At 38.6% G+C, this 23,130-nt stretch overlaps 1 protein-coding gene across 2 annotated transcripts in view; it reads left to right on the top strand.

Moving 5' to 3' along the window:
• The window catches only part of smap2 (small ArfGAP2), a 34,193-nt gene extending 13,477 nt beyond the window's left edge, over window positions 1-20,716 (top strand). For both annotated transcript variants that reach the window (XM_067426252.1, XM_067426253.1), the window contains exons 2-10: window positions 13,569-13,702; window positions 13,838-13,923; window positions 14,038-14,116; window positions 14,222-14,281; window positions 16,450-16,525; window positions 16,604-16,725; window positions 16,838-17,009; window positions 17,118-17,416; window positions 19,398-20,716. In XM_067426252.1, the coding sequence (XP_067282353.1) occupies window positions 13,569-13,702; window positions 13,838-13,923; window positions 14,038-14,116; window positions 14,222-14,281; window positions 16,450-16,525; window positions 16,604-16,725; window positions 16,838-17,009; window positions 17,118-17,416; window positions 19,398-19,523 (1,154 nt within the window). In that variant the 3' untranslated portion in view covers window positions 19,524-20,716. The remainder of the gene's footprint in view (window positions 1-13,568; window positions 13,703-13,837; window positions 13,924-14,037; window positions 14,117-14,221; window positions 14,282-16,449; window positions 16,526-16,603; window positions 16,726-16,837; window positions 17,010-17,117; window positions 17,417-19,397) is intronic.
• The last annotated feature ends 2,414 nt before the right edge of the window (window positions 20,717-23,130 follow it).

The raw sequence follows: 23,130 nt of genomic DNA on the forward strand, positions 1-23,130 counted from the left end.
ATAATGTATAACATTATGTTGTTGTTGTTTTTTAGGTTTTTTTACTGTTGGTCCAGTAAGCCTCATTATAAGTGTTTTCTATGACAGGAAAACATTTAACGTGTAATTAAAGATGTTTCGTTCATATTCTGGACTCATCTGCTTTTCGGTATGCTTTATTAGTTTGGTGTTTACTGTATTCCCAGTTTAATGTTTTCATATCACTTTCTCAAGCCACTACAAGCACATTTCACTGAGGGAGTTTTATTTTCTTTTGGTTACTAGGTTACCAATACTTGATGGAACAAACCCATTTCATTTGTTTGTTTTTTCTTTTTTGCGAACTTTGATAAGATTCGCTTTACGTTTGGATGGAAGCCCAGCTTTGTTGTATATGTAGTATATGTAGTTGTTGGTATTGGTGAGCTGCTTCACTGTGAAATGTAATTTAATGCTTTGGAATATGGCAGAATGGCTTGCTTCCCACAAATGAAAACATATCTAATGACAAGGAATGATCAGATGTTCTTTTTTAGCAAGACAATGCTCCTGCCCAAAGACAACCAAGAAGTGTTTTGGCCTGGTCAGAGTCTGGGTTTGAACCCTTATGTGAATATTTGGTCTTACATTAAACTCAAACAAACTGAGAGACATCTTTTCAACTACTCATGTACTTTCAACTGTTTGAATCCATTATTGTGGAGTGCAAAATCCATAATACCCGTTAAAACACCTGTAAAAAATGTATGCAGTACATAGTGCCCTATTTTTATGGATTTTTTTAGTGTACTTTAACTGCAGTATTTATGCAATTCTTTAAGCCACTTTTGTTCAGGGGATCCCCCCACCACCGTTTATGAAACACTATTGTAATGTCTGGAAATTTGAATGTTAGACATTCCAAGGGTCTGACCTGTGTGGGTACTACTTTGGCAAAGTTGCAAAACGGCTGTCTTACATTGAATTAACTAGATTTAAAAGGCTGCTGTTAGTGATGTAATGCAAGACGCTGTAGACGTGCAGACATCAAAACAGAGCTGCAACCATCCCGCTCCTCCAGGTGTTGTGGCAGCTTTGGAGGGTAGCATGAAAGTCAAACTGCAGTCCTAATACTGCCGCTCACAGACACGTGATGATGGCATGACAACAGAGAGTTCATGTCTGCATAATTAAGGCCTGCCTTAATGAATTTTAATCCTGAAATATACCAAAAGGTCCATCTGCTCTGTGGGGTGCCAGTCTTTTCATGTCCTCTGGATATTTTGGGGTGGATGAAGCCCTGTAGTTTCCAGAAAAAAACTGGTAGCTCTTGGCAGGCCAAGAATCCCTCAACCTAGATCGAGAAACTGGCGCTGCGTCCGTATCCAATACTGCAGAATATAAATTAGGGCTGACATTTTTACACGTTAATATAATTAATTAGTTATAGATTTTTTTTTTAAATGATAAATTAGGGCTGGGCGATAAAACGATAACGATAATTATCACGATGTTATTCGATAAAACGATAACAACAGTTAAATAAATTCTCGATATAATGCTTACGCGCTATGCGTAATGCTGCGCATGCGTACTGCAGACCGAGCTTCTGGGTGCTGCATGCGCTGCTGTTTACAGTCAGTGACTGACAGGTTTGGAGAATCGGAGTGAAGTGGAGCGAGAAAAATGAGCGATAGTGAAGAAAACTCAGAGCCCATGACCAGCTCGAAGGACACAGATATCGTTGACAAGTTAGTTCGCACAACTTCAGTGGTTTGGAGATATTTTGGCGATCCATCCGACATAAAACAGCGACGTACGTGGACTGCATGCTTATCATAGGTTCACGTTCACCACACGGAATTATTAAATTATTAAATTATCCTGCTTCTTCAAAGTTCTTCCATATAACATTGAGCCCAACACAGAGGTAAATCTACATTAACTTACTTCACACACAGGCTTATTACCTTGTTATTTGCGGTGGGTGACTTACAACAAGCTAACGCTAACTGTACCAAACTATAATCACTAAAACATCGGACTTGTTCATGATCGCTATCATAATTGTTTGTCTTTGGTGATGTATTAATGACGTGCATTAATGTATTAATTTGGTGAGAAATAATGTAATCCGACTTTAAAATGAATAAAATAGACTAGACAGCCCTTACTGGAGATCCACAAATACTGAACTTTGCTCTCTCCCTCCTCTCGCGACCAGCCCACTGTCGGTGAGGTGTGTGTGTGTGTGTCGGTGAGAGAGAGAGAGAGATGCACAGTGGACCATTTTTTTGCCCGTTTAGTGTTTTACTTTCACAGTAAGTAATGATATTATTGATATATAGTGTGTAGAGAAAAAAAATGCTGACCACAATTAAGATTTTAATAAATAAATCTACCTTAGTTTTAATAAATTGTTCACCTGTTTGGGAAGTGTTTGTCATGTTTTGACAATAAAGGATAGTTTAACCACAGTTAACTGTCTGTTTTCTACATATTTCACTCAGGAGCAAAAATATGCCTTTAAACTTTAAAGAAATAAAGATTTTACATTTATCGTGATATTTATCGATATCGACTGATATGGAAAATTATATCGTGATAATTTTTTTGGGGCCATATCGCCCAGCCCTATGATAAATGCATTTAACGCACCCGCCTCGCCCCCTGATTTTATACAACAGTTCAATAAATAAAAAGGTAATATTGTGATAACTCAGACAATATTATGTCTAAAATTTCTCAATTCTGCCAACACAAGTATTACCTATAAAGCCAGAGCAGAACTTTTATGCATCTCGAGCAACACAGAAATGTTTAATTTCTGAATGAATCTGCATTTTGAGGAAATCGATCGGTTGATTCAATGGCTCATTCATGAAGAGAGCCATTTATCTCATCCTTTTTGGGTAATTTCTCAGCCAAATTTGGTGTGCGATTAATTAGACTAATTATTCACCACATTGTGTAATTAATTAGATTAAAATATTTTATCACTTGAGCTTGACAGCCCTTGTCTGAATACATAGTATTGGAAAAAATAGTGAGCGAAAAGTACCCAGATAACCTGTACTACTTCTGGCAATATTCTGAAGTGTGGTTGATTTGATGGACACTTTACTATCCCATGAGGCCACAGGAGGATTTGGCAGTGAAGTGACACAAATGATAGGACATGTGACAATAATAACGTAGTGGTATACACCAATATTCATAAACATACTTTTTACTGGTCACCAAAGTAAATCCGATGTAGTACCTAATCAGACAGTATGCGATTTTGGACTCCGCATGGGTCTTTAGCTCATAGTCCAGTCTGTAGTTCCCCCATAATGCTTTACTCAGTGATCCATTTAAAACGTGAGATTCTTTAGACATGCGATGCGTTGATCCATGTGGCTTTATGCATCCTGGTTTGTCTGTATGTTTGGATGCTGTTGAGAAGGGAATTTGAAATCAGGCCTCTACTGAACAACCAAACTTTTCCAGTTTCTGTGTAAGAGTGTGTGCTCATCTGTGTTTGTGTGTGTGTGAGACCCAGTGTTTGTTCAGTACACATCCTCTCAGCGGGTCCCAACAAAGTCTGTTTCTCTTCTGAGATGGTCTTTCTTGTTTGATTCAGGTACACTCTCTCATCTCTCTTTTGGCAGTCTGGAATGCTGTCTGTCAGAGGAACACATTGTAGATCACAGCATGATAATGCAGCTTTAACAGCAGCATTACGACAGCTTTGCTCCCCTGTAAATTTCCACCCAGAGACGGTAAACAAGGCTCCTGTCAAGCTGGAGGGGAAGCTGTTCACTCTTTTGAATAGATCAACAGTTGCCTGGAGTGGCTTTTCTCTTCCAGTAGCTCAGATTTCTATATGCCTATAGTCACATGGGCCCACCACAATATAGTTTTACACTATGCACTAACTGTCAAAAGTCTAATATGTACGGTATAGTTTTTGTTTTTTTAGGAAATTACTTATATTCAGCAAGGATGCATCAGGCTGATTAGAAGTGAAAGTAAAAATGTTCACATTGCTGCAAAATATTTGTTTCAAATAAATGATGTTCTTTTGAACTTAATGTTCTGTATTCATCAAAGGATATATATATATCCTATGTCCCTATATATTATAGCCAACATTTACATTAAAACATTTTACCAAACCCTAATAAATTATTAATATTATTATTATATGTAATAACTGTATTGTTATTAAAATATACATATAAAATATAATGTTTTATACATTTATAATGCATAGTTATATTTATCCTTGTAAATAGTATAAAGGGATTTTATAATTATATATATATATATATATATATATATATATATATATATATATATATGTATATATATGTATATGTATAAATGTATATAAAATAAATTTCATATTTTAATGTATTTCTAATATATATATATATATATATATATATATATTTTTTTTTTTTAAATCACTCATTAACATTAATATTATGCAATTATTTGTGTATTTAAAAAGTGATAATATTCCCTAGTTGTTACGGTAGTCAGTGTGAGTAAATATTGAGCTGTGATGCTCAAATCCTGTAGCCTAACAAGCCAGACCCACATCAAGATGTTTGGTCTGGAAACTCACCATAGACAGGGCTCAATCCTGGGGGCGGGATACGGTTGTCTTTCAAACTCCCTCTGCACGTGATAGGATAGCGCTACAACCAACCAGAGCAACTAAAGTGAAGCGGTGCTCGTTGATAGATTAAATTTTCGTCGTATCTGGTCAGCAAAAGTCTGAACACATCTTACCTTTAAGAATGACTTCAGTGCCGTTTCTTCTTCTCAAGTCTTCCAGAGTCGCAGTCAAAGCTGATTCGAAAGACCGCAGTTCGCAAGCTTCTGTGTTTACTAGTAGCACGCAAACGCAACTCGGCCGTCATTATGTTAAGCCCCGCCCACCGACTCTATACATGATGTGATTGGCCTGACCAGAGTTCGGTTTTTACAGCTCAGAACTGCATTGAGAGTTGCTAGACGACACTCACGGCAGATTAGACTTGCTGCCGCTAGGGTGCGTCTAGAGTTCTATGTTACAAATCCCTTTGACTCTGGTCTGCCAATAAAATAAATAAATAAAGGTTTTCATTTGCAAAGCATAAAACCACATGTATGTGTTAACAACAACACAGCAATGTGATTTTTCTGTCAACTGTTACTCTTGGACCATGGCTGATTCATTATTTACATGGCGGAATTTGCGAGCGCAAAATATTGCAAAATAGCAATGTGCCAACAATGCGCCTGAACACACCTCGGTTTCAGCCCAGCACGCCCGTGAACAGATGGGTGTGAGTGCATTTGCTACACTCTCAGAAAAGGAGGTACAGTGCTGTCACTAGGGTAGTACCCTATAAGGTACAAAAGTGAAAAGGTACATCTTTGTACCTTATTCACCCCTAAATGGTACATATTAGTACCTTAAAAGGTACATATCAGTACTTAAAAATTGCGAATAAGTACCTTAAATAGTAGTTATTAGTACGTAGTAGTAACTTAAAGGCATATATTAGTACCTTTTCTGTTTTGTACCTTTAGTGTACCGCCCCAGTGACAGCAATGTATCTTTTTTCCTGACAGTGTACTTAAACAACGTGGTTCTGCATGTGAAAATGATAACTGCGTTGGGCTGAAACTAGCAAAAAACTCCTGCTTTGTGCTGGATGTGTGATAGGGCCCCTCTATAAGCTGCCTGTTCAAGAATTCATTTCTGAGCATAAACAGTGCAGGAGTTCCCCACCGTGTTCAAATGTCAAACCATAAGTGCGATCATGATGATGTTTGGCTTAGCAAGTGCCCTAAATAAACAGGTGGCTTGGCATGTGTCCTTTCTCCAGCTGGTGCTTCTCTCTAATAGGCTAATAAGTGTGAACTGCATGTGTGAATCTCTCCGTCCTGTTCTGTTATGCATCTCTTTAGTGATTCACCCTGAAACCTGCCTGACTCCACATGGCACATGACTCCATTTATTACAGCCTCACATGTTCTTCAGTCCGTCCTCCATCCCACACACAAACACCCTCTCTCTCCTTGTGCATGAGCTGACGTCCTCCAGTAATGCCGCACAAGCTGATTACCCCTTAGCCATGCAGGAGGGTTCAAAGAGAGAGAGGGAGAGAGAGAGAGAGAGAGAGAGAGAGGGAGGGTGGGATATGTAGGTGGGGGATGAATAGGTAATCTAGAGAGGCCTGCGGCACTGAAGAGCTCATGAAAATTGTGTTTTATGCAGCTGCAGCGAACCAATGTGCATCCCGTTGGGAATATCCCTTTCCTCTGGCACAGGGCCATCTCCCATTAAGAGTCCATGCCAAATCTCAGATGTGAGTGTGACCGTGTGCATAGTGCAGATGTAAACCAAAGCCCCGGCGCTCCATTAAGGGCCAAATCAACACATTTATTGCAGAATAAATATTAGATCTCAGATTTCATGATTGAATTTTGTCTTTCTGTGCTTTTTTGGTACAAACAAACAAGGTTAGATGGTCTTGTCTAGCCTGTCCATTGATTTCCAGAATGCAGTCGGGTCCACTTTCGCCCACTTACAAAGAAAAAAGACCATCTGACCGACATTTAAAGCACCCAACTACAGTTTATTTGTTTTATGTGCTATTCAGGGCAGGGTGAGTAAATGTGAAATTGCTCCGATAATAATAGCACAATAATTGACCAGTGCAAAAAATAAATAAAATAATATATGGCTCAACCAGGAGACCAGATTAAGTACTAATTATTGACAGATTTAATTTATTTGAAGTAAAATATATAGTTATGTTGAGTGAATTAATTTACTTGGTACTAAGGTTCTTTTGAATGAATCGAAACCATACAGCACAAACAGTGTAATCCGACTCCTGAATTAATGATTTGAATGAGTCAATTCTTTTTAGTGAATCAAGCTCCCATGACTACATATTAGGGGTGTAACAATATATCACAATACAAAAATGCAACAATATGTATCGTGGATGGTGACAATCTGTATTGTGTATATTCACCCAAATGAAAATTACTTTGTGAGAGAAGTTCAGAGTTTTAGTGTCAGTACTACATTAAACCACTATGTTGAATATAATGTATATTAATGCAATGGAGGAATCTGATAATGCCAAATGTTTTATGTTACCAGTAAAAAGTGGCCTATTTATTTAAAATATATCTAGTCAGTGACAGAGTGCAAGCATATATATATATATAAGTCTGTATTTACAGTTTCAGAATGCAAGCACCAAGTTCAAACTATCCATTTCCATCTCCAATGCAAAATGTAGCATTTTAATGAACAGTAAAAAAATTTTTTACCTTTTGCCATATGTGTTGGATTATCGCAAAAAATATTGTACCATGAGTTCAGTATCGTGATATGTATCGTTCATAGTGGACGCTGGTGCGCCGACCTCCTGCCCACCTGCCTTCCTGTTTTTATTTTTATTATTTATTTTATTATTATGGCCAGTGTCCTCATATTTCACCCTCTCCTTGTAATACCTGTCATACCCATGTCATTACCCTATACAAATTTGTGTCCTCATGTCACAAAACATGTAGCCTGACAAGCCAGACCCACATCAAGATGTTTGGTCTGGAAACTCACCATAGACAGGGCTCAATCCGAGGGGCGGGATAAACGGTTGTCTTTTAAACTCCCTCTGCACGCGATAGGATAGCGCTACACCAACCAGAGCAACGAAGGTGAAACAGAGCTCGTTGATAGATTAAACATTCGCCGTATCCGGTCGGCTAAACTCCGAACACATCTTCCCTTCTTAAGAATGACTTCAGTGCCGATCTTTGTTCTTTTCTCAGAGAAAAGCTTAACTCCAAGTCTTCCAGAGTCGTGGTCAAAGCTGATTCGAAAGACCGCCGTTCGCCAGTTTCTGTGCTTACTAGAAGCACGCAAACGCAACTCGGCCGTCGTCATTATGGCCCCGCCCACCGACTCTATACAAATATCGGGAAAAAAATATCGCTTCCGGGCACTAGTTCGCTCAGCCCCAAAGTGCTGTAATTTAAGCCAATGGTTCCCCGGTTGCTACGCAAAAAAAGTTTATATTTCACCAATCATCGTCGTCGAATTTTATGGTTTTGGGGCGCTGAAAATATCACCCGTAGTTCTGAGATTAGAGCATCTGCTGAACCATGGGACATTTAGCCTGGCAGGCGGGGCGGGCAGAACTAATGTAGTCGTGGGAGTTGATCTAGCCCCAAATTAACTCTTTCTCACAAATAACGGAAATAAAGGAAATTTCCGTTATTTGTGAGAAAACGCTTCCAGGCCAATAACGGAATTTTCCGGGTTTCCGTGTTTTCACTGTCGGGCACTAGGGGACGCTATTGCGCATTTTCTGAATGAGTACTGAATCTCCTGATCAAAACACACGTGAGGAAGACGCAGTGAAACGAGCGATCGCATGTAATCATATGCATATTAAAAATAACGTGATCATCCTCATTAAACAGCATATGGATCAAAACTGCCTAATGTTACTGAATGAAATGCGGACCCAGGATGAGCTACAGGACTGTGTAAGCATTAGGGGTGTTGATGGATCGATCTACTCCATCTGTGTTTGATCATCACTCTGAATCTGATCTGGAAACAGTCTTTCACAAAAATTTGATTTTCTCAGCTTTTTGTTCAAAATGTTGCTTTTTTTATGAAACCTACCCTTATTCAAGTGTTGATAAAAAAGGAATGCATGAAGCTAGAATAAAACGACTTTTTTTGTTTAAAAGAAGAGGGTCAGCTCTTTATTTTGATATATTGCATGCTCAGATATTCATTTAACAAAATATTATATGGGCTATTAAATTTTGGTGAAAATTGTCAAAAACCCTGGCGGTGGCTGGCAACTTTTTTTTAAAACGCTGGCGGGGAAAGAGTTAAGTTAAATTGCTACGAAAGAAAAACATTAGCAGAAAAACTCCTTGTAAAAGAACTTGGACCAGACAAGCCAGAAGGGAATAGATGCGAGAAAAGGTGAAAACCTATGAGAGAATCTTTTTCCGAGGTTGGTTCGATCGAAAAGGTTTGGCTAACTGGCTGTGGTTCGCCCTAGGCAATCTTTTGCTTCCCTTGCTTACCGTTTAAAACAAGTGCTTGTGATAGCTCATGGACACAGACCTGAAACATACATCTAATATAATTTATCGTTATGCGTTTGCACTTTTTCTATCTGGACACGGAGCATAATAAACATGCAACTTGTTCATTATCATTACCTGTGAAACTGTTGATTTCTATGCCAGTTAAATTAATGTATTTTTTATCAGACTGGTATAGGCAAGGGACACGGCCTCAAACGCACTATAATGCAGGAAATCACATCTACGAAATAAAAACAAATTCCACAGATCACCCGCAAAAAAAGCCACACCTATATTTTTCACCAGCCAACAGTTATTACCACATGCACGTAACTATGACAGTGTGTAGATACAAAAAAATACATTATTAGTTAGTATAGTACTTATTAGTTAGGTTTTTTTTACTAATATCCATTGATTTAAAGTATGTTACCAAAGTTTTGGGCCTATAAGATTTTTGAAAGATGTCTCTAAGGCTCAAAATTATATATTCCTCTAATATCAAAGCTGAATTTTCAGCACCATTATTACTCCAGGTTTCATTGTCACATGATCCTTTAGAAATCATTCTAATATGCTGATTGTGATCAATAATGTTTCTTTATTATTAAAATTGTATTATCATTTGGCAATGGAATTGCATTTCCCTTTTCTAAATGGAATTAAATAAATGGATTATCTTTCCTATTTGCTGTAAGACTATCAAACCAAACATTATTTTGTTTTGTTTACAATTTATTGCAAGGCAAACTTTGTCAAATCCAGTTATTATTACTTACTCATAAGCCTCACCATCTTAATGGAGCTTTTTATTTTCATAAGTACTTTTCAGTTTTGTGTGCAGTACACATTAAACAGTCAGCAAATGGCCTGTGGGCGGCCTATGGGCGTGCCATCTGATGCTTACTCAAGGTTAGAGGCAAAGAGTCTATTTTGTGTCTAATTAGATCCACTCAGATGGATATAACCACAGCAGGTGCGCTGTGTAAACAGCAGGTATTGCTGTCCCAGAATGCTGTGCACTTGTTCCAGAGAACCCCAAGCAATTGAGAGGAAATGTTGCCACAACAATCCTCTGTGACATCACATCAGGAGACCAGCCAGAGCAATATCTTAATGTAGTGCTGCCACCTATTGGCCAAAACAGATATTGCTTCATAAGAGCAGAAAAGCTCCATTCTTCGACAGTCTTTGGCATTGTCTTTGAAGCTTGCTTATGTCCCAGCAGAGTATGGTTACATAATGTGTTTGAAGTAGACCAAAAAAAAGGAAAACCTGTGATAACTCATATATGCACCTTCAGGCATGGTTCTGATTCAGATGACTTTGTTGCAGGTAGTGTGGGCTTTATCATGACGGAGCGCCTGTGTGTATTCATACACGTGTGATTTAAGAGCAGTGGGAAGGACTACAGATGCTGCAGGGGCTGGTGGGTGTGCGTTATCAGCCTTGTGCCAGCGTGTCCACATGACTGCCCAAACTGGATTAGTGATTGCAGTGTGTGAAGCTTGTTATTTTCTCTTCTATTGCCAAGCTAGAGAATGTAAATATCACTCCTCAGCAGGCGCCCTGTATCTCCCGCTCCCTTCCGTCTGTGTTTTCCTGTCCGTTCTCTCCTTCACTGACTCATTAAATTGCTTCAGCCAGAGTTGGGCTGAATTCTGAATTCTGGCTCCATTTCAGAGATTGTTCATGAGGAATTTGAATTGAATTGTCCACTCCACACTACACAGGAAGTTGAAATGTTATGTTAGGAAGAGGAATTTGCAGCATTTTAAAGCATAATGAAATCTGTAGTTATTTTATAAAAATGAATATTAGCATCTACTTTTCAGTCCAAAATAATTTTGTGATTGTGATGATTATCGTACAAACAGTAATATTGTAAAATTATTATTGAGTTCCTGTGATGGATGTCAAATTTGAATTTCCAACATCATTACTCCAGTCTTCAGTGTCATATGATCCCTAATAATTTATTTGCTGCTCACTTAATTTTTTTTTTTTTTTTAAATATTATTATCAATGTTGAAAACAGTTGTGCTGCTTAATATTTTTGTGAAAACTGATTTTCAGGAACTTTTTCAGGATTTTTTTTTAGTAGAAGAAGGTTAAACAATGCATTTGTTTAATCTTTTATATCATTATGAATTCCTTTACTGTTGCTTTTGATAATTTTGATAACATTTTTGCTTTTTTAAATAAAATTATAATTTATAATATTATATTTTACAAAAAGTATTTGAACACCCTGCTATTTTGCAAGTTCTCCCACTTAGAAATCATGGAGGGGTCTGAAATTGTCATTGTAGGTGCATGTCCAATGTGAGAGACATAATCTAAAAATTAAAAAAAATACAGAAATCACAATGTATGATTTTTAAACTTTTATTTGTATGATACAGCTGCAAATAAGTATTTGAACACCTGAGAAAATCAATGTTAATATTTGGTACAGTAGTCTTTGTTTGCAATTACAGAGGTTGCAATTACAAACGCTTCCTATAGTTTTTTCCACTAGGTTTCCACACACTGCAGGAGGGATTTTGGCCCACTCCTCCACACAGCTCTTCTCTAGATCAGTCAGGTTTCTGGCCTGTCGCTGAGAAACACAGAGTTTGAGCTCCCTCTAAAGATTCTCTATTGGGTTTAGGTCTGGAGACTGGCTAGGGCACGCCAGAACCTTGATATGGTTGTTACAGAGCCACTCCTTTGTTATCCTGGTTGTGTGCTTTGGGTCATTGTCCTGTTGGAAGACCCAGCCTTGACCCATCTTCAATGCTCTAACTAAGGGAAGGAGGTTGTTCCCCAAAATCTTGCAATACATGGCACCGGTCATCCTCTCCTTATTACAGTGCAGTCGCCCTGTCCCATGTGCAGAACCCATGTGCAGAACCCATGATGCTACCACCCCCATGCTTCACAGTAGGGATGGTGTTCTTGGGATGGTACTTACCATTCTACTTCCTCCAAACAAGTTTAGTGGAATTATGACCAAAAATCTCCCATCATCCCAGTCTCATCTGACCACATGACTTTCTCCAATTACTCCTCTGGATCATCCAAATGGTCATTGGCAAACTTAAGACGAGCCTGGACATGTGCTGGTTTAAGCAGGGAAACCTTCCGTGCCATGCATGATTTCGAAACAAGACGTCTTACTGTATTACAAAAAGTAACCTTGGAAACGGTGGTCCCAGCTCTTTTCAGGTCATTGACCAGTGTAGTTCTGGGCTGATTTCTCACCTTTCTTAGGATCATTGAGACCCCGCGAGGTGAGATCTTGCATGGAGCCCCAGTCCGAGGGAGATTGACAGTCATGTTTAGCTTCTTCCATTTTCTAATGATTGCGCCAACAGTGGACCTTTTTTCACCAAGCTGCTTGGCAATTTCTCCGTAGCCCTTTCCAGCCTTGTGGAGGAGTACAATTTTATCTCTAGTGTCTTTGGAAAGCTCTTTGGTTTAAGCCATGTTAAGCCGGGTGCACACTGTGCGATTTTGGCCACGATTTGGCCGTCTGGGACAAATTTAGCAAATCCTAAAAGATTCCTCTGATCCTAGGCTAAAATCTGACGTCTTTGGTCGTTAGTTTGACATGTTCACCGGCAGCTGATTGATGAGCGTTGCGATCAAATTTTACCTCAGACGAAATTCTGGCAGTGCCAGAAGATTTGGCACACAATCCTGGAGTGTGACTTCTCCTACGACGACAGTCAAATATCTCCGTTTTTCAAGACAAACTATGACCAAAACGAGTGCTAGAGATTTCTTTGTAGCCAGCATTTCAGTCCCGCGTGTAATGCAGCTCACTGTCACTGAACGCGTCATTCATTGATGATATAAAACTCCGGGTGAGTTTTCTTGCGCGCGTCCGTTTTTAGCGCGACTTCACTATCGTGCAGTCTGACATTAATGACAACTGAGATCTTACAATGTGACATGGCGATCATGTTCGTACAGTCTGACAAGGGACATTCGCAAAGGATTTTGAAAAATCGCACAGTGTGCAGGACCCATTAGTAGTTGAATTCTTACTGATTGTATGGGGTGGACAGGTGTCTTTATGCAGCTAACGACCTCAAACAGGTGCATCTAATTTAGGATAATACATTGGGTGGAGGTGGACATTTTAAAGGCAGACTAACAAGTCTTTGAGGGTCAGAATTCTAACTGATAGATAGGTGTTCAAAAACTTATTTGCAGCTGTATCATACAAGTTAATAGTTAACAAAGCATATATTGTGATTTTTGGCTATTTTTTTATTTTTTAGATTATGTCTCTCACAATGGACCTGCACATACGATAACAATTTCAGACCCCTCCATGATGTCTAAGTGGGAGAACTTGCAAAATAACAGGGTGTTCAAATACTTATTTTCCTCACTTATATGTTGCCATTTCAGTTTTAATTAATATAATTTAGATATTTAATTAGCTTTATCTGCATTAATTATTTCTCTAATTTCTCTAATGTCTGAATTTTTTCGCCCATCAGGTCCCAGATGGGCATCCTGGAATCTTGGAATCTTCATTTGTATCCGCTGTGCGGGAATCCACCGAAATCTTGGCGTGCACATATCACGAGTAAAATCTGTAAACCTGGACCAGTGGACTCATGAGCAGATACAGGTAAGCTTTTTGGATCAAGGTTTCCAGTAGAAATGTTATCATGATCTATGTATGATATGATCTATGATCATGATCTATGTATGATATAGATGTGTTTATGCCTATGGTTTATGCATATGTTTTGCATGTGCTCAGTCTGTTCAGGAGATGGGGAACGCCAAAGCTCGGCGACTATACGAGGCCTTTTTACCAGAGTGCTTCCAGCGCCCAGAGACAGACCAGTATCTTTTAGCACATGTGTATATTATATGTGTGTGCAAAACTGTGCACACTGTGTGTATTGTTAAGTTTATTCTCCCTGCATGTTAACGTTTTCCTTAAACATCACAATACAGAGCTGCTGAGATTTTTATTCGTGACAAATATGATAAGAAGAAGTATATGGATAAATGCATTGACATCCAGTCCTTTAGGGTAAGCCCAAAGGTTTTTCGATTTAAAAATGCTCATTTAAATTTTATGGTTACTTTGATTTTTGTACAATAATAAGTTCAAGTTAATTTTCCTTTGCATTTTCAGAAAGAAAAGAGTGAGACAATAACGAAAGAGGCTCCTGTTGTGTTTGAAAAGATGAAGCTGGTGGGTTTCTGCATTTGTACAATTAAGCTGTTCAGTTTAAAACGCTGGTTCTCTGCCTTTTTGACTTGAAGGCCTCCAGCTGTCCAAAAAAGGCTCCCTGATTGGGTATTTCTGCTGTAGTTATGTCAAAGCTGCTTTCAGACTTTATTTATTATAGGAAATAGGAAGTATTGATGAAAAAAAGTGATTTTAAATGTTTTTAGTTATTTTATTGTTTTGAATTATGTTTGCATTTTATTTATAATAAGAAATAAAGTGAATATATATTATCTATTTTTTTTTTTTTTTTTAGCTTTTTAATTTAGATTAGTTTTATTATTTTAAATTTATTTATAATAGTTTATTAATTTGAGTACTCATCTTGAGGTTTTCTTGGACATTTCAAGTCCAAGAAGGCTCCTGAGGCCCTGTAGTGGGCCCTGACCCTCTGGTAGACGACCACTAACTAGACGTAAAGAAGAGATTTAGCATTTGTGAGCCATGCGTTCCCTCAGGAATCTCTAATGGGGTTTTTAGGACAGCAGGTTTTGAGTTTACGAGTACAATTGGGTCTGGGTAATATTACTTGAAGAGACTATATGTCTCTTAGTCTTATATTGAACCCGTGCTCGAAAACATTCGCAACACATTTTCATTTTTAAGACATTAGAAATTCCTGATGGAGCCTTCTGGATTGACTTTCAAATTGTTGGCATGACCAAATAACTATGTTAAAGGGGACCTATTATGCACTTTTATTAGGTATTCATGCTTGATTATTCAAAAGAACTATATTTTTTCACATATTTTATTGCGCACCTTGCTACCCAGTCTGTCAGGACCATTGTTTAGTTGCAGTCTCTATGAATCCCCTTCCAAAATGCGAAGTGTGCTCTGATTGGTCAGCTGGACCAGTGTATTGTGATTGGTCAAGTACTTTGAGCGTGTTTCGGAAAAGTCACGCCTCTTACCATAACTGCGAGTTTCAACACACTTAATTCAACTTAACCAGGCCTCCCTCCCTTTTTTGCAGATACCTTGGGTGGGAAGTGAGGAATATTGTGATGTTATTATATTGAGACTTCTGGAACGTGGGGGAGAGGACGCTGGCGTTGTCTGTTCGCCGCTTCTCCACCCACAACAAATCATGTTAATGTACTATTAGATTTACATTTTATTTTATTTCCTTATGTTTGTGACTAGTCTAACAGTCAGAGCTACAATTGGGACTGTTGCTGATTGCTGGCAGCCACTGAGAGGTCGTTGTTCGTCGTTTCGCCGTTTTCAACCGCTTCTCTAATGTTTACGTTTGAATTGCTGCGGTTGGTTTCTGGTTTGGAGGACATTTGATGTTTCTCGCCGCGGGTGCTCACTGGTGGTCTCCCTTGGGCTTAAGCTGCATGGTGGCTGAAGTTTGCACCGGGCTAGCGTCATCCGGGCTCTCGTCGGCGGCGTCCGGCATGATGTTGGGATGTTCTGCTTCTCGGCTGCGCCGCTGTTCCGTCCTGCATTGCGACCGTGGAGCGACATCTGCGCCGGCCCCGGTGTGTCCACAGAAGTGCCCGGAGGAATGTTCTGCCTCTTGCATGGTGCTGCAGCGATCCCCATCGTTTGAATCATCATGAAGACCCATCATCTCTGGTCTTCAGCTGTCGTGCCTCAGCGATGTCATCGGGACACTGCCGCTGGGAGAAATCTGAAACATGGAGTGGACCACAGTGTGCTGCGGAGCTAACAGAGACTTCCACCATCAGCTGTTTTCTGTCCACCATCAGCTCTGTTTCTGTTCACCATCAGCTCTGTTTCTGTTCTGTTTTCTGTGTTGGTTGATTGTTTGTAGTATTCTATATTTTTACTTGTTATTCATTTTTTGTTGTTATTCCCCCCCCCCTTGTTGCACTTTGAGATTCTTCGGAATGAAAAGTGCATTATAAATAAAATCTATTATTATTATTATTATTATTATTATGTGTACGTTCTTAGAAGAAAACTTTCAGGGAGTTTAGAAACAGTGCACTCTGGTATAGAGAATACCCCCCTTTGGAATGGCTTTGTAACTTTGCAGACCTTTTTTATACTCAAATGTCAACATTACACAATAAAAAAAGCATAATAGGACCCCTTTTAAAATAAGAAAAAATAAGTTTTTATCATTAACACATGAGTAAGACTGTGTGTTTGTTTTGCAGAAAAAAGACGAGCCACAACAATTCAAAAACAGTCCAAAGAAGCAGTCACAGTCTGTTAATGACTTACTAGGGCTAGGTAACATGCTAAAATACACATCATGTATATCAGTACAACCACAATATAGACTTTTGATGTTAAAACTCTCTTTTCCAGATGCTCTAGCTCCTCAAGCTCCCGTGTCCAATGGCAAACCGAGCACTGAAATTAGTCCCGCCCTTGACCTCTTCACCTCTCTGCCTGCTGCCGTCAGCAGCACAAACTCCGCCAGGAGCACGGTAAAGATGTTCACGCTTCGGTCGCAACTTTGTGTGACTATCTTGAATCCATCTTTAGAGTGATTTAATGCATGTAAACCAAATACTTGAAGTGTTTTTTTTCCTACTGTAGCCTAGCTCAGGGTCCATGCCCTCTGGAAGGGTAGCAGCATCAGTGCCCGAAAACCTCAGCCTGTTCCTGGATCTCCCAAGCAAAAGTGAGGACATCGGAAAGAAGATGTCAAAGGACTCAATCTTGTCCCTGTACAGCAGTACAGCGCCACAAACAAACATGGCCGCTCATGGTGAGATTAGTTTTAAGGATGAAGGCAAATTTGAAATGACTTACTCAAAATGTGGCTCTTTTCTGTTGCTTTGTACTGTTTATGCATGTTTATTTGTTTCTGTTTTAGCTGGCATGTACATGGGAGCAACCCAGATGGGCTATGTCCCTGCTGCAGCCTACGGCCAATACCAGGCCCTGGCAGCCCAGCAGGGCATGATGGGACCTATGATGGCTCCACAGATGAACATACTGGGACAGGCAGGTGTCATGCCGCAGACCGGAGTGGCAGCTGCTCCTCCGTACATGGCAGGGGTGCAGGGGGGCGTAATAGGAATGCAGAATGGGATGATGGGAAGCATGGCAGCAGTTCCTCAGCAGGCATATGGAGCACAGCAGGCCCAACAGATGCAGTGGAACATCAGCCAGGTAACAAGTGCTGGAATCACGATTACCATGCTGATTTGAAACCGAGCAAATGGTTTAGGCTTTGTTCACACTGCATCTTAGTAGGGCTGCCTTTGATCAAAGTCGATACAGTCGATTAGTAATTGTTCATTTAAGCCATTAGTCGACTAATCACACGTTTATATTACTAAGCCATACATTTTAATGAGCCTTTAATTGCGTATATAAAATACATAGCCTAATTAGCGCTAAAACACACACATAAAGCTTGCCACAGTGTGCCGCAAACAAATGTGGCATGAGAAAAAAGCAAGGATTGTTTAAATATTTGAATAATTTATTGATATTGTTTTCGGGTGCTGAGATAAAGTTGACGATATTGACTCATCTCCTCAGTGGACACGCCTATATGCACGCTTCATACGAATGGCATAATTTAAGAATATTTCTTTTCCACTTGAATTGGTTCATTTTAAAGTAGACATTTCAATCTTTCTATAGATAGGTTATAGTTCTCATATCTGTGAGGCACGTATACGCTGAGTTTCGTTTCATGTTTGTTAAGCTCAAGTTCACTGAGACCAAACCGGCAGATCAAGTGTATCCTGATTGTTTTCAATATTTTACAAAAGCACAATGTTTTGTTATTGTGAGTTTACAGAAATGAAGGTCTTTTACAGTTTGCATTACTCCTGTATGACCAAAAATGACAGTTTTTAAAGTTAAATGCAAGTCATCCCGCCGGAGCATGTATGCCATGCAGTGAACATGCTCCCCACACAAGCACATGGATATACGTTTAATAATAGCAGATGTCAAACTTAAGGTTAAAGTTAGACTTGTAAAGTTGCTACTACTTGTGTGATGAGCCATATTTGAGGTCGATTAATGATGGGGGAATGTTTAGATTTCCAGCCGTTAACAATCTCTCCGTCACAGGCTGTATGATTTTGCCACTTTCTGTGTATTTGTTTTTCTGCAACTAACAGACTAATAAAATACCTGGTCAACCACATTCTAACGGTTAGTCATCTATTAGGGGGCAGCTCTTAATTTAGGTACATTAAATTTAAATCCATTTTTGAGGGTGTTTTGGGTTTGATACTTCAAAAACACACATTAAAGTGTCTATCATTTACTCACCTTTGTGATGTTCCATACCTACAGGTTTACATACATGAGTTGTTACTCCTGGCGTAGTAAAATGAAGCATATCTTGGAAAAAGATCATGAACCCCAAACCTTTTATAGAGTATCCTTCACTCATGAATGTGCCAAATAGATCTAGGGTGGATGTCAATATTTAAGTCAATTACCTAAATGTCATGTGTTCCACACACTTTAGAAGCCACTTGTCTTGTGGCTTCTAAAGATGCACACAACTTGTATAAATTACATTTATAGTGGTGGCCAAAATTATTAGAACACCTGGCTTAGCTTTTTTGTTTCCAAAGCATGATTTCAATTGTATAATGTTCATGAAACATGCAGATGTTTGCTCTGACTATCAAATATCAGATGCATACTGTTTTTATTCACTCTTAACTTTAATATTTGGTATGTCCACCATCTCTCTGGCTTAGTGTCAATATATTTCCTCTGAGAACTTCAACACTAATGTTATCTCATGCCTTTTGCAACTGAAGCCAAAGGCTTTCCTTTGAATGTACAATAGATATGTCCAAGTTTCTTTTCCAACTCACCCCAAATGTGCTCGATGGGGTTGAGGTCCAGACTTTGAGGAAGCCAGTCCATCATTTTCAATTTTCCAGCACATCCCTTCTGTAGGTAGTTCTGGCAATAGTTATAAGAATCTTTCAGGTCATTGTCCTTTTGAAAAATAAATCCAGGCCCAATAAGACGAATTCCAGATCCAGAAGTGTTCTAATAATTTTGTCCATCAAGTGAAATGTTTCAGAACAAATGAAATCAACAAATGTAAGTTTCATCATCACTTTCTTTTAATTGCTTGAAATAACCATTTCTGCTGTCTCTCTCACAGATGACTCAACACATGGCAGGAATGAATTTCTACAGCACCAATAACGTGATGGGATACGGTCAGTCCATGGGCGGGGCGGCTGCTCCAGGTTCAAATCAAATGCTTGGGTCACATGTGTGGAAGTGATGATGTCATAAAGAGAGAGAGAGAGTGGGACAGCGTGTCTGAATTGGGTGGGCTAGGTTGGCGCCACAGCAGAAGGGGAACAGATTGTAGGAGTCGATTAGATGATCGCAATTGAAGCAAAGTCTCTACCTCCCTCATTCTCAGAGCCAGATTTTCATGCTTGCCTTCAAACAATCACATACGCAGAGAGAGAATAGAGGTTTCCTTCGCAAGGTATGGTGCGTATGCTCCTCTTAGCAGAATGTTACACGATTCACAGCTTTGACGGTTCTACATGATGTGATTTTGTTACATCCGCTTGAGGTCTTGATTTGGTTTTCTATTCTCTCTTTTATTGAGCAACGTGATTTTGCCAAGCTAGACACATTCCAGGATCAACATATTTTGTTGATCCTGGTACAGTATTCCTGTTTGGAAATGTAGGGTGTGTTCACACTTGGTTTGGACTAAAAACAGAAAACAATACATTTAGTCCTGGGGTCCGTTCTTCATACGTGGCTAACTCAGGGAACTGGATTTGATTGTTGACGATTTGACACGATCTTGGATTGTTTCGTTCTTCGAAACTCATTCTGGAGTTGCTGTCATGGCAACAGGTCCTGAAGAGTTCCTACAAGAGTTCCTTACTGAACATGGGGCAATAATAATTTTAGATAATAATATTTAGTACACAACTACCATCGCACACCTGTAGCTAATAGATAGGTGTGTAGGACGAAGGATACCCAGATCCAAAAATCTCAATAAACAAACAAAAGGAAATCCCGCACACTATAAATACTTTCAAAAATAAGAAACTTTTAATTAGCACCATTTCGGTCTCATGACCTTCATCAGGCATGATAATACTATTTAAAAAAATATTATAATGTTGTGTATAATACTATAGACATAACCACTTTATTGAGAGAGATATTTGTGATGGAATAATTACTTTATAATTGTATTGGAGGTTTAGACAAAAAGTGTTAATCTGAACCGTGCATTAATTTGAGTGATGACGGTTATTATGGGAGTGGCTTGATGCAGCGCAGGAGACGCAGATAACTTGATCTCGACCCTTAAGAAACTTATCAAAACTGTCACGTAACAAATTTGCTTCAAATTGCTAATTACAACACTGAAATAAAAATGTAAAGGGTGTACATATACTATAAAATAATGAATATAAATAATTGGCAATCATGTTTATAAATTTTTTTTAAAAAACAGTGTAGTTTAATTCATGTATTATAACATTTATGTTGTTTTTATCACTTGGCTGTTGTCCACAAATGTGCTGTTTATTGCAAAAAAAAAAAAAATTATTAATTCATCAAGTTTTTTTTTTTTTGCCAGGTGTCTTTTTTAATTAATTGTGGTTTCGAGTATCGATACATCTGCCCTCTTATGAACAGTGAACAGAAGCGCAAACTTAATCCGAATTTAAGAACTTAATCCAGATATTTTAATCATATATGCAAATTTGTTTGAATAACCAAATTAGCCTGAGATCAGTTATGATTAGAAGATCTGTGAACTTGTTGTACTTCCAAAACAATGCTGTTTGCTGTGCTAAATGCGCTCGCTGTATATGCGTCCATATGATGGAGCTGACAACTTGAGAAGAGCTTATAAAATCTGTAAAAGAGTCAAAAATCGTAGTTATTCTGTGATCATGTGAATCCCGGATTAATTGCAACAATAACAACAGCACAAGTACTGTTACTTGTGCACTGTTTTCTGTGCGTGCACACCATAGACTGTAAAAAAAAATATGAATGTAGTGTCTGTGACTTCCCATAGGATTCTGAAGAACTGTTCTGAAGCATAAAGTAGAGACGAGCTGCCCATTGCCATCTTGCCAGCTGTCATCACGTGTCATGCCTAGATAACAGAAAATGGGCAAAGCGGCAGAACATTGGCGGAGTTTAGGTGAAGCAATGACTAACAGACAGAATAAATGGCTGTCCACCTGCCACTCAAAGTGACCATTCCCTTAATTATGCATAACTTTAAGGCTTTATATAATGTAAACGAATGAGTTATAAAAAATTCTCAGTCAGTGAATTGCAGTTTAAATCACTTCTGTATTGGCTTCAACAAAAAACTTCTTTTTCTCGTCTATTTGTGCTTGAGAAGACACTTACACACAAAATGAAGTCAAAATGCCCATCTCGTTGAGTGTCTTCATAAACACAGTCAGTTATACTTTGTAAACAATTAAGAAAGAAAACTGATATGCTTCCTCATATTGGATCCGTGCATTCGTCTTAACGTGGCAGCAGCCTAATATTCCCACAGCTTTGTCACACATTTTAATCAAACAACAAAAGAGAAAAATCCCTTGTTTAGCTTTAACAAAGATAAATTGTATGAATGAATTATATTTATTATATTTTATTTATTCAGTGAATATGCAGTGTTACATTTACATTTGATTGTTCAATTTCTGTACCTGAATACTGTTAGATTTACCTGAACAACACTGCTTATTTCATTTGTATCTTTGTTTTATTGAAATAATCTATGCTTGTTTATTATTTCCTGTGCAGATGCAGTCCCCTACAAAATCACCCTAATCATCCTAGAATGATTAATTATTTACAAATGCGCTATTAAAATCATCTGGCGAAATTGTTTACATATCGCAATTTATATCACAGAAAAACTAAATATCGCAAAATCAGTTTTTTTCCAAGGAGACTGCGAGGAGGCGCTGTTCTGATGCCTCTACCGAACTGTGATGAGCAACATCGCCACTATGATGAGATTAAAAGAGGTATGCTTGAACGTTCTGTCCTTTTTAGGATCGCTTCTTGTGACATCATGTCCTGTTTTTGGTTAATTTACATGTTACATGCGAGATCCATCTTTTTCAGCGGTCCTGGTTCACTTGTGTGGTGTGCACCAGGTTTGGATGGCAGCGTTTACACTTTATTTAAATGAATCACATTAAGCAATCGCACCAGGGTTCGTTTCAATCACACCAAACATGCCAAGTGTGAACACACCCTTAGTCCTAGCCTACCCCGAAACCTAAACCTAAACCTACCCATAACCATTCCCTAAAATCAGAGGGAAATAATAAAGAATAACACTGATCTAAAGCACCTTGGTTGTAAGCTTAAACTTGACATAAACTATAAACTTGTCCCTCAAATCTGATTGGTTGATTGGAATCCAGAGATGTACTTGGTGAAATCCCGTTCAACCTGTTTTATCAGTGTTAAGTGGCAGTCATCTTTACCATTGTTCAGCTGATTTTTGCAGGCAAATTCAATTTCATTCAATAGGTGATCTGGGATTTTGTACGAGGGCGAAAGTTTTCCCCATGCAGATTTCACAGCGTTTTCAATTTATTCGAGTGAATTTGCCACATTTATCAACAGAAATCTGAAACAGACCTTTTTTTGCCTGTGGAAATAAGCTGAAATGTCATTCATTTGTGTTAATTAACAACAGTTGTTTTATTTCAGACACCTGATCATGTAGATATGTGTAACACAGGCTATGTATCACATAAGCATGTTTGCAGTCATAAATGATTAGCTGGATGCCAATTTAGTGGCCATTTTGTTAGTAAGGGTCTTAATCTTTGCTACTGAGAAAAATGTGTTTTATGTCT

Source organism: Pseudorasbora parva, chromosome 19 (assembly GCF_024679245.1).
Source record: "Pseudorasbora parva isolate DD20220531a chromosome 19, ASM2467924v1, whole genome shotgun sequence".
Taxonomy (NCBI): domain Eukaryota; kingdom Metazoa; phylum Chordata; class Actinopteri; order Cypriniformes; family Gobionidae; genus Pseudorasbora; species Pseudorasbora parva.